The sequence below is a fragment of the Centroberyx affinis genome, unplaced genomic scaffold (genome assembly GCF_046629955.1).
Source record: "Centroberyx affinis isolate AG114_WGS23_722 - 3 ecotype Tasmania unplaced genomic scaffold, CSIRO-AGI_Caff_v1 ptg006781l_1, whole genome shotgun sequence".
In the NCBI taxonomy this organism is placed as follows: domain Eukaryota; kingdom Metazoa; phylum Chordata; class Actinopteri; order Beryciformes; family Berycidae; genus Centroberyx; species Centroberyx affinis.
The window spans coordinates 28479-44525 of record NW_027283440.1 but is presented as its reverse complement, the minus strand read 5'-3'; the positions used below and the strand labels follow the sequence as shown (position 1 = coordinate 44525).

At 43.4% G+C, this 16047-nt stretch overlaps 1 protein-coding gene across 1 annotated transcript; it reads right to left on the bottom strand.

The window, feature by feature from the left end:
• Window positions 1-388: 388 nt before the first annotated feature.
• On the bottom strand, window positions 389-8946 carry maneal (mannosidase endo-alpha like). Its single transcript, XM_071513120.1, has 4 exons — window positions 8442-8946; window positions 7658-7767; window positions 2300-2376; window positions 389-1025 (listed from the first exon to the last, which is right to left on the bottom strand). Exons 1-4 carry the CDS (start codon window positions 8944-8946, stop codon window positions 389-391), a joined length of 1329 nt encoding a protein of 442 aa, XP_071369221.1.
• Between the last annotated feature and the right edge of the window lie 7101 nt (window positions 8947-16047).

The window sequence follows — 16047 nt, the reverse complement described above, 5'->3', positions numbered from 1 at the left end:
GAAAGAATAGTCTTTTATAATAAGAAAATACACCTATACTTAGCAGTGCAGAGTTACGTAGCCGCAATGATTTTTCTCGGATCTCACAAACGCTCAGGAAAACTGAACAGAGTTGTAATCATTAGGTAACGATGAGCATCTGTCCATCATTGTGTCCTTGTCGCTTAAACAAACCAGTGACATGATTAATCCTGTACAAAAACAGTAGTGGCTATTAAAAACAGTGAGAGTATAGTGGACGATTGGGGAAAAACCTCATCAGGAATTTTCAGAGTCGGTACTTGGAGAGAAACAGACGGGTGGGTGACCGCAAAGAGGGCGTATCGTCAGTGGGAGCGGACTGCTTTAATGCTGTTTAGGGCATCTACCATGTAAGTAAAGTCATTTTTTACATCAGCCACTTGTCCTTCTCCTTGTTGAAGTGCTCGGCCCATCGGCGGGTCAGTTCCAGGTAGAGGTTTGCTTGGTTGGGCTGGTAGTCCAGGTACAGACGGGTCACTGTTTTCTTGGGTACCGCCTTCTCTATCTGCGTGCCTTCGTGCCATTGGTTGAAGGAGGTGATGGTGACGATTTCCGGCCTGACCGACAGCGCCGCCTGCAGAGACGTCTCGTAGTAGCGCCCGTTGACCCGGTTCCTGGTGTTGTGGTTGTTCCAGGGCCGAACGGCGGTGTCCACGTACCCGGGGCCGACGCTGGGGATGAACAGCAGATTGTTCCCGTCGCAGAAGGCCTTGACGGCTTTCCAGTTCTGGTGGGAGGAGCCGAAGGAGAAGCCGTTGGAGGCGAAGTAGGTGTACATGCCGTCGAAGCCGCTGGCCAGGATGTCGTGCTTGTGGCGCTCCTCCACGATGAGGGCGACGAAAACCCCGTCGTAAGGCGTGCCTCTGATGGTGTGGGAGCCCTTGGCGGTCAGGAGCTCTGCCCAGGACTCTGGTGGAGTCAGGTAGGAGTCGTACACATAAATCAGAGGCAGGACTTGCCCTGTGCTGGACTTGAATCTGTAGAAGGCGCCGTGCTTTCCATAGCTGAGAGAAATTATAAAAAGGAAAAAAAAAATACATAAAGTAAGAATTCTGTTATTATACACATTCTAAATCATCACTGTCAAATTATTTGTGATACCTGTCGACGATTGACGATTGACGGCCTCTATCTCGTTACAGTGGTATTTTTAGCGCTAGTATTTATCAAAATTAAACCGCATTTCCCATAAACCCCGTTGCTTTCTGTTCCCCCTCCCCCTCATTGGTTTTACTGAAGAGGATAAACATGTTGGAAGTGATTTTTCCATCGGCCTTTCACTCCTTCCATCACTTGCCATTGCGAGAGACTATCAAAGCTTTCGCTAATTAAAGCAATCTCGCTTTTTTTTTACTGAAAAGCGATCCAGCAAATTTCCCACCAAATCTCAATGATGGTCTTGTTTGTTTACGATAATTATACTAATGTCTCAACATGAATTTTGGCAATGATTTAAATTTAAAATCCTGCATGTAGCACCTTCAATATCCCACTATATGTAAAAGATTTCACAAATTGAGTTTGTGCCAGCTATATATTGAAGACTTTAGAATGGATTTATGATTTACTAAAGGCAATCGTCTCTCTTTCTGTCTCTCCAAAACTTGTTTCTTTTCATGCAGATGGTCAGCACAGTTGGTTTCAGGAAATATTGGCAGCAATATATAGCCCAGAAAATTGATTCAACTCAAGGCACACTGGCCTTGGCTTTGATTTAACTACAGTCTAGTATCTTTATAAACATAAGATCTTTGAAACCCCCTACCTCCCATTCTCATTCCTATTCTGGGAACAATAGCAGGTTTCATTCCTTTAACAGATCATTACTGGATAGTTTATTAGATGAAATATCACACAGCCTTCCTCCATGTCTCTCTCCCAAAGCAAACATATTTTATACTTAGCATGACCTATGGGAAAAGCTGAGTATAATCTATCGAATTGTATAAGAAGGGTATACAGTCAGTTTCCTTTTATTGGCATATAGCCAGACTGGTGGAAGTCAGAGCAAAAGCTACCTGCCTATCCATTATAGCAAGATCACAGGGGAGGCATCTATATTTAACTACCTGTTCCTCATCTTCCCTCTCCAGGCCTTTAGAGGGTTCATGTTTCACCAGATCTCTAGGCTTCTAACGTCAGCAGCCACTGATATGGAAAGCAGAGCTCTGGCCTTTGGTAAGCGAGAAGTAAGTGTTTATTTCTTTGAGAGTCGGAGTCTGAGACGGAGAGAGTGAGAGTTGGGGCGAAGGGGTTCAAGTGTGGAAGGCCAACCTACTTGTCAATAATGTATTTGATGTTGTCATGCATGCTCTGGTCCGTCCGTCCTTTGTATGGCTGTATGTGGAATGCCACCTGTACAAATACAGTTGAACACAGGTGTTAAGGAAGAGAATGCGTCAGCTTCACACAACACCACATGAATACACAAAAACCCTGGAAATAAGGGGTTATGCAATGAATTACAAATTGAACACACGGTTTGCATGCTATTGTTCATTATTTCAGCCCAGTGCTATTTGTTTTGATGAACAGCCAGTGTTACGCAGTCTACATTTAATTAGCGGTCTGTGGACTTCACTAATTATTTGGCTGCGCTCTCTGTGAATCAAGCCGTCCATTGAAGTGCCATTCCGGCTTCATCCAAATGACAAATGGAGGTACTTGTTCCACAGCAATTGCATGTTTTTGTGTGGATACTCAAATATCAAACTCGTCAGCGTCCTTTCAGAATAACATTCATTTTAAGCACCAAGCAAAGCGAGCCTATTGATCTGGCCGATGGAGAGTGTCAGACTGAGGGAAGAAAATGAAAGCGTTACATCCCCAGAGCTTTAATGAGCTCTCTTTGCAGTGTTTTCTTTGAGATGTTGTATGTAGCCGCTCTGTGTAGGCCATTAATAATATTTGTATACCAGAGGAGGCTGATCCATGGAGGCATAAGGAGGATGCTTCTCCACTAGGAAAGAGGGAAATTACAACTATGAAATATGTTTGAAATTAAACCTTTGAAAACTTCATGTCATTAATTAAAATCATCTATTTATTTTATAAAAATCTACAAAATTCCACTACTGAAATTCTTTGCCAGTTACCTCAATGCGATTTCAATCTTTCTAAACAAGCAGTCCGGACCGTACTTTATGTTTTGGTGGAAATTCTCCCCAGGCATTCAATATATGCCCAAGCTCCGCCCCCTGGACTACCCCCCTTGCTTTTTTCTTTTCTTTCAGTTTCATTTGAGCATGGACAAAACGACCAAACGATCAGCCTAAAGCTTCAAGACCGATGCAGAGTTGGCCTTACATTTGTTGGACAGGTAAGCAACTTATTATGTAGCTAACGTTAGCCACAGGAGCTAGCTAGCTAACGTTTCTTCTTGATGCAATGTAGCGAATGTTAACTCGCCACAGCTTCACTGCGCATAAATAAATATCTGTCAAGCAGTATGCTCACAAACAACCTGTTGCTAGCAAGCACTGAGCTGCTAGACCTCTGGGTTAGCCGCTAGCATAGCATCGCTAGCTATTGATTCCATCTTTTACTTGACTTGCTGTATAATATTTCTGTAACTCTGTGGGATGTTCTAAACATTTATAACAGTTTGCAATGGGATATGTTTCCTCTTCACTTGACATTTCTGAACTGTAACGGTATTTGGCTAGGTGGTGTCTGTTCAGGCCACCGTACCTCATGGGGAGGGGAGGGGTGAGAGGTTGGGGCGGAGCTGGAGGCTTGTTACCATCATGTTATTTTCAAATCTTCAAAATACTTAAGTACAATTCTCAGAATTACATGACCTTAAATCTATCAAAACACGTGTGTGGTTCAACATTGCTGAACTGTGAAGTTGCGCTTAACAGCTAACATTGTGTGCTAACTAGCTAGCTAATGTTGCCAGATATCATCGACATGACATTAGATGTTGCATGGTGAACAGTATTTTATGTTAAGCAAAGAATATCTTGCAGGTGTCCATGCTCTGCTCTGGACCACTGGAACACATGGAGGTCGTAATTCCAACCTACCAGCTGGGAATTTACATTTTCAAACTTGTAATGGAACGCAGCAAAATTCCTTTTCCTATTTACTGATACAGAGTGTTATCAAAATCCCTGCATCGGAAACTGATCAGTTCGCCTGGTGAACGGTATTAAAATGAGCTCCCGGTGAGAAGGAGCCTTGGTCCGAGCGCCGTCAGCCATCAAACGGAAAACAGGCAGCACCGTGTCCTTTCCTCTGGTATAAAGATAGAAGGAGACAGAATAGCAGACAGCATCTAAGTTTAGCCTGTAGGATGCTGAGGATATCTGGAAAATGGAGCTGGGGGGAGGAGGAGGGAGGGAGGGAGGAGAGAACAAGTGAGGCAGATGCTCACCATCCCCATAGGCTTGTCCCGTATTGTCGTCTCATCTCTCAACACATTCAGATGGCAACACATGAGGTCTTTTCCGCTGACCCTCGACTGTCTCGGAAATCATTTTTAGCCGCTCCTCATACGAGTGATAATAAAAAACGTAATATCTGCAGGCTCTTTTTTTCCGCTTTATGTGCCCCAGACTGGATGTTGCACTTCAGAAAGAATTTAGGACTCACTACCTCACAGGGACTAAGATAAACAGCCTTGTTGTTTAGCTCGGCCACCATGCATTCTGGTTTTGTTTTAAAGGGTCTCATAAACACCAAGGATGTTCTCAACCCGTCGAGAAATCATGTCATCCTTCAGCCCAAGTACGAACTTGAAAATCAACACAATTGGAGGTGCGATGAGGTTTTCACACAACGGCAGCGGGGGTATGTGACTTCGGCGAGGGGCTGAGAGCCGTGTGATGGATGCCCTCTCTCATCCGGGGGAAGACTATGCTACGGTTGTTTGCTTCAGTCACAAAGCGGGGAGGGGGGGGGGGGGAGTCTATTGCAGTTCAGTGGCAAACAGTAAAGCATTGACAGAGCTGTCGAGCCACACAAACACCGAACGCCGAACGCCCACTCCATCTTTCAAAAAGCGGCTGCAAGGTCTTCATAAACAGTTTCCATGGCAACGCGGCGGCGTTTGGCGCCGGGGCTCGGGCTTGTCAGTCGTCTCGACTGGTTGGGAATCATGAAAGGCCGGCGAGGTAAGACGCTGTTCAATCTGTTCCCGTTCGGCTGAATAAACCACGGATGGATGCGGATGAGAAGTGCTTTGTTTGCTCTGATTCCCCATGTTCTGTGATGCTGACAGACTCTCATATTTACATTTCAACCCTCAGGTGTATAGTCGCTGCAGCTGCAAACAAGGCATCTGAACACTCTATACTAATGTTTAGCTTTTTATTCAGATGACGAAAACATTAACCTGAGGTAATCTTGTATAATCCTGCGGTTATACGCTACATTAATTCGACTAATTGTGTAAACTAAGATAATAAATCAACGCAAAATACCATCATGTAAGAAAAAGGCTGCATTAGGCAACTTTGCAAGTTGGCGGCTCCAATTGGCAGCGAGAGGTAACTGTTGGAAAACTGTTTGAACTTCAATACCCAGAAATCCTTAAAGGCATCATCAGTAAACTGCACATAGCACATAGTTAATGTTTACCAACCCGGCCGCTCTTTATGATGCTTTATGCCAAAGGGGCGAGAGAGGCAAAAGATCTAAAGTCGGTGAGTCCAGCTTTCTCTGGACAGAGCGCTCACTCACTGCTGTTTAGGGGACAGTTTTATGTCACTCTTAAGTTTCGATTGGTCACTTCTTGTGGGTGGAGAGGATTTTCCCACCAATGACCATTCCCGATACCAGAATTTCATTTGGACACATAGGGTGAATCTACAGCGTCTCAGTTAGTGGGGATGGGACGCTCTTCTCTGTTGCAACCCCACTTTGTGATTTAGGCTGATAGCATTTGTGCCCCACATGATGAAAATTTTGAACTCAAATAACATATCTCAGACACCGCAGGTCAAATTTGAAGGCCCTTACTCCTTGAGTAAGTGATACTTGATAGGCAAATCCATCTATTCCTAGGAAATTCTCTGATTGGCCTAATGGTGGCACTATAATTAAAGGTCAATGTGATATCACCCCACATAAAAAAACTTTAACCAAGCTTTAACAGCTTTAGCATCAAGTCTTTTTAGTGGAGTGGCTTCATCTTGTTCTGCACAAGTGGGCTGGAATGGAAGTTAGTTGTCGGGTTCAAAAATACACAGAAGCATAGCTATGAAGCGAAGGACGTCTGCTGGAATCTCTGGATAATGCCTCTTCTTATGTGGCTGCCTCAAACACCGCTAGATCAAATGACATGTGACATCAGGACAAAGGCACACATGTATGACATTTGCTGAGGAGGCAAGTGGAAAACACACGCGCACACACACACACACGCATGAACACACACACACACACACACACCTCAACCTCTATTTTGTCGGTGGCAGTTCTGGTGCACTGGTTGGAACATTGGAGCATTAGCCCTCAGGTCAGCCATGAGATACACACTGTTGTGTAAGTCTGACTGAGACAGAGAGAGAGAGAGAGAGAGAGACCCAGTTCTCAGCTCAAGTCTTCCATATAAGGAGTATGAAAGTGGATTGAGGGAAAAACACTTCTGTCCTATTATGCTGAATCTACAGACTTGAGCTCAGCTTGTTTTGCGACTGCTGTCTCAAGCACCTTCAGCTTGTTATGGATTTGCGCTGTTATTGTATCTGACCCTCTTCAGTGTTAGCTCAGATACAGCTTTGTCAGCTGGAGGAGTGCATTTAAAGGGGGAATCCACCCTAAAACACTTTGACTCGTAAAAAAATAGCTATTGGGGATGTATCTTGCATTCCTGGGTACATTTTGTGTATTTTTCTTTTTCCGACGGAAAACTGGCTGAACATAGACGACGTGACATTATATCCAGATATGTCTAGCGCGGCGACAACGGAGTTAAATAGCAGAAAATGTTTCAGCGATCTAAACCATCAGCGGTAAACGTCAGGGTTTTGGTGTCAGTCCCTCAGAATCAAAGAGTGAGAGTATCTTTCTAGAGCTGCCATTTTGCATCAAGAGACGTTCAACATACAATACAGAGAGAAATCCATCGTAGAAGAGGCAGAGAGGCCAATTTCTCCACGACAGTAGCCTCGATAGACCAGAATGCAATGCAGCCGCAAGATATGTTGTGTTTTGATTAAGGGGCACGACTCTGGCTTTTTTCTCGAATGGAAAAACGTGCTCTCTTGCTCTTACTATCGCTCTCTCCACCTACACCAATTGAATCCAACAAGTTGTCCAACACCTTCTCTTGCGGTGGTCTAAAAGCAATTTGGGAAATGTAGGAAATCACTCACTAAAGTAGATGAGGCAGGTTGAGGGAAAAGTGGGTACACCAAATAGGTCAATAACAACAGTTCGTCACAAAATAACTCCTGGAATGCGTTGGACATCACAGATTGATGAAAAAGAATAGGAGTGTCTGAGGGTGGTTTTGGCCTTTAAGTACAATGCAATGCCAGTCATGCTTGGTCTTAGAACAGAACAAAGCAAAATGTCCTGTTATTCTCAGCTTCGCTTGCGGGCACCACACAATCAACTGTCACTTGGCAGCCATTCAGTTAGTAAATCACCAGAAAGGAAAAAACATACCGGTTGTCTCACCAGTTACCTTGATGCTGTGCCTGTGGGCAGCGTCCATGACGGCAGGAACCAGGTCCTCGGTGGGCTCCCCGTGGTTATCTGCCACCCCGGGAGGGTACCAGGACAACACCAGCACCCCTACAGCACCAGAACAAGGGTGGGGGGTGGGGGGGGAAGTCTGCTATGAGTACAGCCAAGCATGTGTTGTCTTTCTCTTGGATGTTTCTCTCATCTATTACATTTGCAGAATAGAGGATTCAAGTAAAGATACGCAAGAAATATTCACTTTAAGGCAGTGGTGCAGTGGTACATAAAAAAGGTGAGGCAAAGGCAAACCACTACCAATATAAACTAAAATAAGTTATATTTTCAGAAAATAGTTAATTTATGATTTTTCCCATAAACTTACATCCGTTTGATACTACAAAATATGATGTAATTTTTACAACATTAAGATTAATGTCCTCCCCTAAAGTTGGTCAACTGTATTCTGCAAATAAAAAGATGGGTAAATTATGCATATAGGCGACTTTACTCTCCATTACATCCCTGCTTCTTGGTGATGAACCAGGGTGTCACTTCACTAAACTCCAAGCTATGGCAAAGTCCCTGCAAACATAGCCTATATATTGGGGTTTCTTTGATCTTTGCTCTCCATTATGACTACAAGCTCAAATCTGAGCTCACACTACATACAGTATGGAGAGTGCCAACACCTTGTCATGCACCAATTGACACCCAAGGGTGATAACAAGCCATAACAAGCCATGGAGTCAGTCCGCCTGTGGAGTCGGTGATGCTGGAAACCTCACCTGCTGCAGCTGCTTCTATCTGGGCCATGTGTGACTCCAGCACCTTTGGGTCCCTGGAGCTGTAGGGTCCCAGCTCGGGGTAAAAACTTGAGGCAATGTCCTCCGGAGGCGTGTGCCTTCCTTGAGCGTGGCTGGCCGCGATCTTAGGGTCCCAGTGTGGCACCAACACATGATCCCAGTGAATGTACTTACTGTCCATCTTCGGCGAGCCGTACCACAGGTAGTAGAAGATGTGCACGTCGTAGAAGATACTGTAATCTCGGTCGGATTTGGTGAACACCACCTTCGTGTCGCTGCTGGCCAGGTGGGACTGGACCGGCGACACCACCACGTCTTTCACGTCCAGCCGCCTCCTGTCGGACCTCTCCCCGACAAAGTCCATGCCCGGGGCCAGGTCCGAGAAGCCGTCGCTGGGCTTCAGCGTCCGGAGCCCCATCATGGTCCCGAATATGAACAGCGTGAAGAGGAAAAGTGCGACGAGAGCTTTCTTGCGCAGCCGAGTCATTGTCGCTGTCTGTGGTCCTGCAGAGACTCCGGTACGGCCGGTCCGCCCAGCAGGGGGAATAATACCGGGTTCCCGTTAATGCCGAGCACTGCCGCTGCAGCCCATGAATGCGGTCTCGTCTTTCAGCACGAGCTGGCGTCGAGCGAGTGGACCAGGTAAAGGAGGAACGCGTTCAGTCACTGCAGCGGCTATAAAACGGATGAAAACCAAAGCGATCTCATTTCACTTCCATCATCACGACCTGGGAGAACTCTGCACTACAATGCTACAATAAAGCTGCTCCTGTTTTGGCTTCCCACAGCCATGATGGTCAGGTCGGGTTTTTATTTTCCCCATCCGTTCCTCTTCGAGAGAAAAAGTGAAAAATCAATTGTCATTTCATCATTCAACAATTCCCCAATGTCTTGGCAGAAAACAGAAACTACAGTCTAGTCTGATCACAGCCCAGGCTTATGTGAGGCGATAATAAAGGCAGACTGGTTACCTTTGTAGTCCATGTAGTGGCTGGTTCGCCTTGTTCATCTGGCTCTCATTTCTCCTCCATCCAGGATTTGAGGATGCTCTTGCTGTCATCCCATCTTTCTGGTTAGAGCGCGCGTCTGTTTGTTGATGTGATTCCTATCCCCGTGCCTCGTGCCAGCCCTACTTTTGAGAAACACTGCATTTATTGATTGGTCATACTAGAGGAGAGAATGAAATATTTGTTTCTGTGATGCGGGGGAGAGGAATGGGTGGGATTAACCCCGAGCAGCGACAGAGGTATGGGGGGTGATTAATGCCACAGAGAAGCAGGGGCAGCAGCATTGATGTGGTAACTAATCCACTAGTTTGCTGCGTATAGAGAGACATTTCTGCTTAAACAATTCACACAAGAACGGAACATTTTGAAATTTGCCAATCCAAAATGTGTTATGTAAATCCACACATGGGATTATGACACTATTTTACAAATAGGGTCCTTATGATTACAAATTTAAGCCTTAAATTCTCATTTTATGTCTAAATTAACAGATTATTTGATTGGCAGTTTGTATCCCTTGTCAACATTAGTCCGCATCCAGAAATAGTGCTTATTTTTATTTTTATTTTTATTTTTATTTTTTTTAAATAGTAGGTCCTCTCTTGTCATTTTCAAAATAAAAGCAGCTCTTCAACCAAGGTTCTTACAGTGCTACACCAGTAGTTGGTGCAATGGCACCAAGATTGAATAGGCTTTAAAGGAATAATTCACCTCAAAATGAAAATGTAGTCAACACACTCCCATGTCAGTCATTATCTCATTATCTCACACAGTGCGGTTATTTGGCTACAAGACATTTGGATTATGCTGCACAAGGTGTTGGAAGAAATTTGATGGATATTTTTTTGCAGTTTTTGGAGCTGTAAAAATGTCTCAGTTAACTTCCAATAGTTTGAAAGTAGGCTGAGCTGGAACTAGACTCATTTGGAGACAGAACCCATATTGTACCAAAGGATAAAACAAGTAGGTCATGTCATGCTGCTCGTCCTCTTTACTCCTGATGTGTTTTTTTGGTAACCAAAATAGATTATTTTGTTTGTACTCTTCTGCAACTTCATTTCTATGTTTATACATTTTTCTGTTGTAGTTTTTACTCGATATTGTAGGCCAAAAGCACCCTAAGTGTTATGCTTTCCTTGTTGCAGTTAGATTAGAGATTACTGTCCAACTTAAGAAACACAATCATGTGTTTCTGGGGCTGCAAAACATAATTTGTGTTTTACAGCTGTGTTAATTCCTTAAAAGTACACAGATCAACTTATCCAAACACGCTGCACACATGACATAAGGAAAATTGATGCCAATATGAGGCATGACACTATGTTGCCATAAGTCAACATAAGCGTATGTCTGTGTTTTTAAAATCCATTTACAAAAGTGGCGACATTGTTGATGCTGCTTGCCCTTCTTTGTGGCATTAATCACCCCCCATACAGGTGGAAGAAGAGGTGCTGCCTTTGTTTGACAGAGGACCCAGTTTATCTGAGTCAACTAACACCGAGCTTATAAACTGAAAGACCAAATAGCCCTTTTCTTTTTCTCGACAGATCATAAAGACTGTGGGAAGTTTATGTTTCATTAACTGGTAGACAATAACCGGTCATGCATTATGCTATTAAGCTATAGATTGCACAATGTAAAGCCACAGATCATGTGTTATTTTGCTTTATACAACACATGCACTGTCAGAAAAAAGGTACACTATTGCATCTTTTGTCACTTGGGCCATACCTTTATGTCAAAAGCAAGAGCTTACCTCATTTGGATGCATCCTCATGGCCTGTATGCAACAAAACCAGCATAGTATAATAAGATAAAGGCTTAAACTTTGCAGCCTACTGTGGTTATGGTGTTTCATATTGTCTTTATTTAACCATGTAGGTCAATTAAGAACAAATTGATTTGGGAATGACATGGATAAAGTTGAAAGTATTTTATTTTTTTGTGGAAGTGGAACTAGTGATCAATTTGCTACTGAATATGATGCATCCATCTTCCTTCCAAATGGCCCCAATTTGGAATATGAGTGTTTGTGATGTTATGATGGTCTTCGGTAGTCTCAGACAGTATTTGCTGGAGGTGACATCTAGTGGGAGGAAGAACATACTGCATAGGCTTAATCCCCACATGTTTGCGAGGTGTTAGTCTCTGTGCATGGAGTGCAAGGCTGGTCTTCTCTCCTCCTATAGTCCTCAGAAGATGAGTGCAGATGTACGTCCATATGTCACCCATAGATGGTGTCTGTGCATTTGGAATAGAATAAATGACCCAAGAGGCCGATGCTTCACTCGTGGGATGACTCCACCCTGTTTTGACGAGGATCCTTTCATTATTGAATAACGATATCGGTTGACAGATGATCAGTAAAATTTTAAATAGTGACAAACTTGGGTCAATAATCAAGCATGTTAAAGCTTTCAAATGGACTTCAGCGGCCCTGGGGATGATTGACTGAGCGGTTTCTTACATTGTAAATAAACTATAGATTGTAAATAATTTGTGTACCGCCTAAGTACATACATACATTCATGCAATCCTTGTTTAAGTGCCATCATACACAAAGAATGATACTAAAGGCTGCTTGCAGTGCTTTGCTTTGTTAGTGGAGCTGTCCCTGGTGCTGAAACAGGCTTTCCCCCCCATTGCCCCCCCCCCCCCCACCCACACACCCACCCCCCCGACCCATTCTTGTTGTTTCGTGACAGATGCAACTGACAAGCTCATACCTGCAAAGAAGATTGCTGTTCTTTGCCTCTTTTTCTGTCAATCTTTTCACTGCTCTACCTCTGTGTCCTCACACATTTCCAGTTAATTCTGTCTGCGCTGACAGCAGCAGAACTCATTTGACAGATGATCTGAGGAGGCAAATCTGTCACTGTCAGTCATTTGATGCATGGCCTCCTGCCATACTGTTTTGTGAAGCGATCGCTTTCGGTAATCACGTCATCTACGTAGCAACATCGAGATTTGGTTTCATCGGTGTTTGGATTTTTTTTTTTAAATATTGAACAAAATCAGCCTATATCTTTAGGTTAATAAATAACCTAAAGATATAAATAAACCAAGTTTCTGGGAGATTGTTCCGTTGTCTCACTTCAGCTGTTTTGAGAACAGACACCAAAATCATCCATGTGTCCCTGGTAGATCATTGGCTCCAGTGCTCCATGCTAACACTTCAGCATACACTATGTTGAGTGACAGCAGGCTCCATGCTAACACTTTAGCATACACTATGTTGAGTGATAGCAGGCTCCATGCTAACACTTCAGCATACACTATGTTGAGTGATAGTAGGCTCCATGCTAACACTTTAGCATACACTATGTTGAGTGATAGTAGGCTCCATGCTAACACTTCAGCATACACTATGTTGAGTGATAGTAGACTCCATGCTAACACTTCAGCATACACTATGTTGAGTGATAGTAGGCTCCATGCTAACACTTCAGCATACACTATGTTCAGTGATAGTAGGCTCCATGCTAACACTTTAGCATACACTATGTTGACTGATAGTAGGCTTTATCTCTGAAGTGAGAAAACGAGAACTTGTTGCTGCTTTAAGGCTAAATGATAATTAATTTTAAATTATATGCTGCTAAGTCTGGCAGTTTTGTGTAGATTGATAAAATTTACACAAAATATGGCATAAAAACTTTTTTTTTTTTTTTTTAACTACCAGGAACTATTTCCTGCCAAGAGTCACTTCTCAGCAGATGAATACATGGCTGCTTACCTGAAATAGTTCCAAAACTAAACCTGTCTACATCAACTATATTGAATTAATGATATTTCTTTTCTTTTTTTTAAACTAATCGGCCATATAATAAAAACCACTAACAACATTTTATTGCTGAAAGGTCAGTCTTCTTATTTATTATTATAAGTACGAAGTGTATGCTATAGTGTTAGCATGGAGCACCAGAGCCAATGATCTACCGGGGACACATGGATGATTTTGGTGTCTGTGTTCTCATCAGTTAACAACAAGTTGACCAATGGGACAATCTCCCAAACACTTGGTCTATTCCTTTAACGGATGGGCTTCTCCCTAAAGGAAGCTTCAGCCTGTCATTGTTGCTGTGTTGGCCCTGTGCTGGCCGGCAGCAGGCTCTCCCAGCAGCTTGTTGTGGGAGGGATATCTGTCAGGACATGGCAGTGTGTATGGATTTGTTATTGATCGGGCTTATTGATTGATCTCCCTGTGGTGACGGGGTGAAAGGTGAGCTGACAGCTTTCCCAGTGGGGCCGCTGCTTATTTTCCCCTTCAGCGGCACGAGGGCCCAAACAGTCATTCCCAAAGTGGGTTTGAAGCCACACACACACACACACACACATACACACACACACACACACACACAGGCATGGGAAAAAGGGAGGTCAAAGGTTGAGAGGTGTTTTGTAGTGTTGTTGGTTGAAAACATTTACACAGTACAGAGATTGTACCTACTGTATCTATTGTATCTTTATCTCTCTCTCTCTCTCTCTCTCTCTCTATCAGGGCATCCTTTCAGTCACCATGACGCCACTTCCTCTGCGCGTGTGTGTGTGTGTGTGTCGGTCCGGTGGGGGGGGGGTTGCCTTGCCGGGGCGAGCGCGTGCCGAGGCTTTGTCCCCACGAGCCCCTCTGGGTGACACCGGGTCGCCTTAGGGTGGGCCTGTTTTGTTGCGCGGCAGCCGGCGGGGGCCCTCCAATCTCCATGGCGACTTCCCGAGGGCCTCCGAGTGGACCGCTAGATAGACACATGAATGGAGGCAGTCATTTGGTTTTAATTAGGCAACACCTCACACACACACACACACACACACACACTACACATAACACATGTGCAGAGACAATAAGCTGCACACCTTATTTGCAGGAAGCAGATAAGTTGTTGAGTATAGCTTATTGTGCCTGTGCATATGCAATGTGTGTGTGTGTGTGTGTGTGAGTGTGTGTGTGTGCGTTCTTACCGGAAGAGCGATGACTCAGCAGTGATGAGAGGCGGGCTGAATGAAGAAACGAGCAGGCGGGATCCTCCGCAGCAGCTTGAAAGCGACTAATTAACTATTAATGAGCATGAGCAAAGGAATTGACTCCAACAGGCCACCGTATGCCGCCAACAGGTGGAACGTGACTCACCTCACCGGACAAAGCGAGCGGCTTAGTCATCTCATCTAGAGCGAATACGATTCTCCCCGAAGGGCCGAAGGAAAAGGGGGGGGAAACGCCATCTGGATACGCGGGGAATAGAGCTGAGAGATTGTTTGTTATAACAAAAAGAAGAAAATATGAAAAAATCGAAAAAATGAAGTTCACAGGAGGCAGCTTTCAGGACCAATGTTCCCTCTAAGCTCTAATAATTTCTCACATTGGCCAAATAATAATATCTTGTCAGTCATCAGTCGGTGGATATGGGTGGGTTTTTAAGTTTTGTTGGCAAATGATGTTAAATTGAAGGACTTTGCCACAGCTTATAGTTCAGTGAATTGACTTTGCATCTGATGATTGAAACGGCAGATCAGTTGTTACCGTTGGCTCGTTTTTCAAATTTTCGTCCACATTCTTGAACTCTGAGGGTTATAAATTCCTGTTAATGTTGTTTTATAGATTAGCCAAGTGGTGAGTCAATCGGAACAAAAATGAAAATGATCATGTAATGTTTCTTTTATTGAAAGAGTAACAAGTCAAAGACTCGTTTTTCCTCTTCGTTTTCAAAGGAAACTCAAAGGATATTTGCCTTATGTCGCTTGAATTTGTGAACATGGCCTACAGTATATGGTCAGTGCTGTGTGTGTGTGTGTGTGTGTGTGTGTGTGTGTGTGTGTGTGTGTGTGTGTGTGTGCGTGTGTGTGTGTGTGTTCCATTTGAAGCACCCCATTGTCATCCGATTCAACTAGCTCAAAGCTGTAAAGCTTGATATCGCTCTTTCTTTTTGCCCTTATTATCATGTTGTGTTTTGGTTTTATATCAGACCAAAGGCAGGCAAAATATTTGAAAATCATTCCAAATTTTGGATTTTGTTTATGAACTACTTGTTTGTATGGTTTTTTTTGCAGAGTTTTGGTTGTGGATCCCTGTCACTGGAGCAGAGGTGGAAATATTAGAACAAAAAACAAAAATCCTCTGCAGATGGAGACTATTTTTCTACATTTTTTGAAGCATCATTTCCTTTAATCAAGCTTCATATGATACTAATTTGATACTACTTAGGCTACCATGATGAATTTATGTCAAATCTTTCTGTGGGTGAAGTGAGTTCAATGAGCTCAACCTAACCAAGTTAAAAAAAAAACATAAATAGCTTTGTGTGAACATTTTTGTACATTTTTTAATTAAAAAGTTAAAGTTAAAGTTAAGAGGACCAGACTGCACCGCAAAACATGTTAGGAGAATTTGTTTTTCTCAAAACAAATGATTATTACTTGGATTATTTGGATTGGAAGGTTCTTTACAGCATCATAAGTGTTTTATATAGAACATTTGAGCATGAGAGAACCTTTCCAAGGGTTCTTTACAGCACCAAAAAGCAGTTTATCCTCTTTTTTAGCCTGACATATATCTGTATGACTTAAATTCATAGTAAAGCATAGGACCT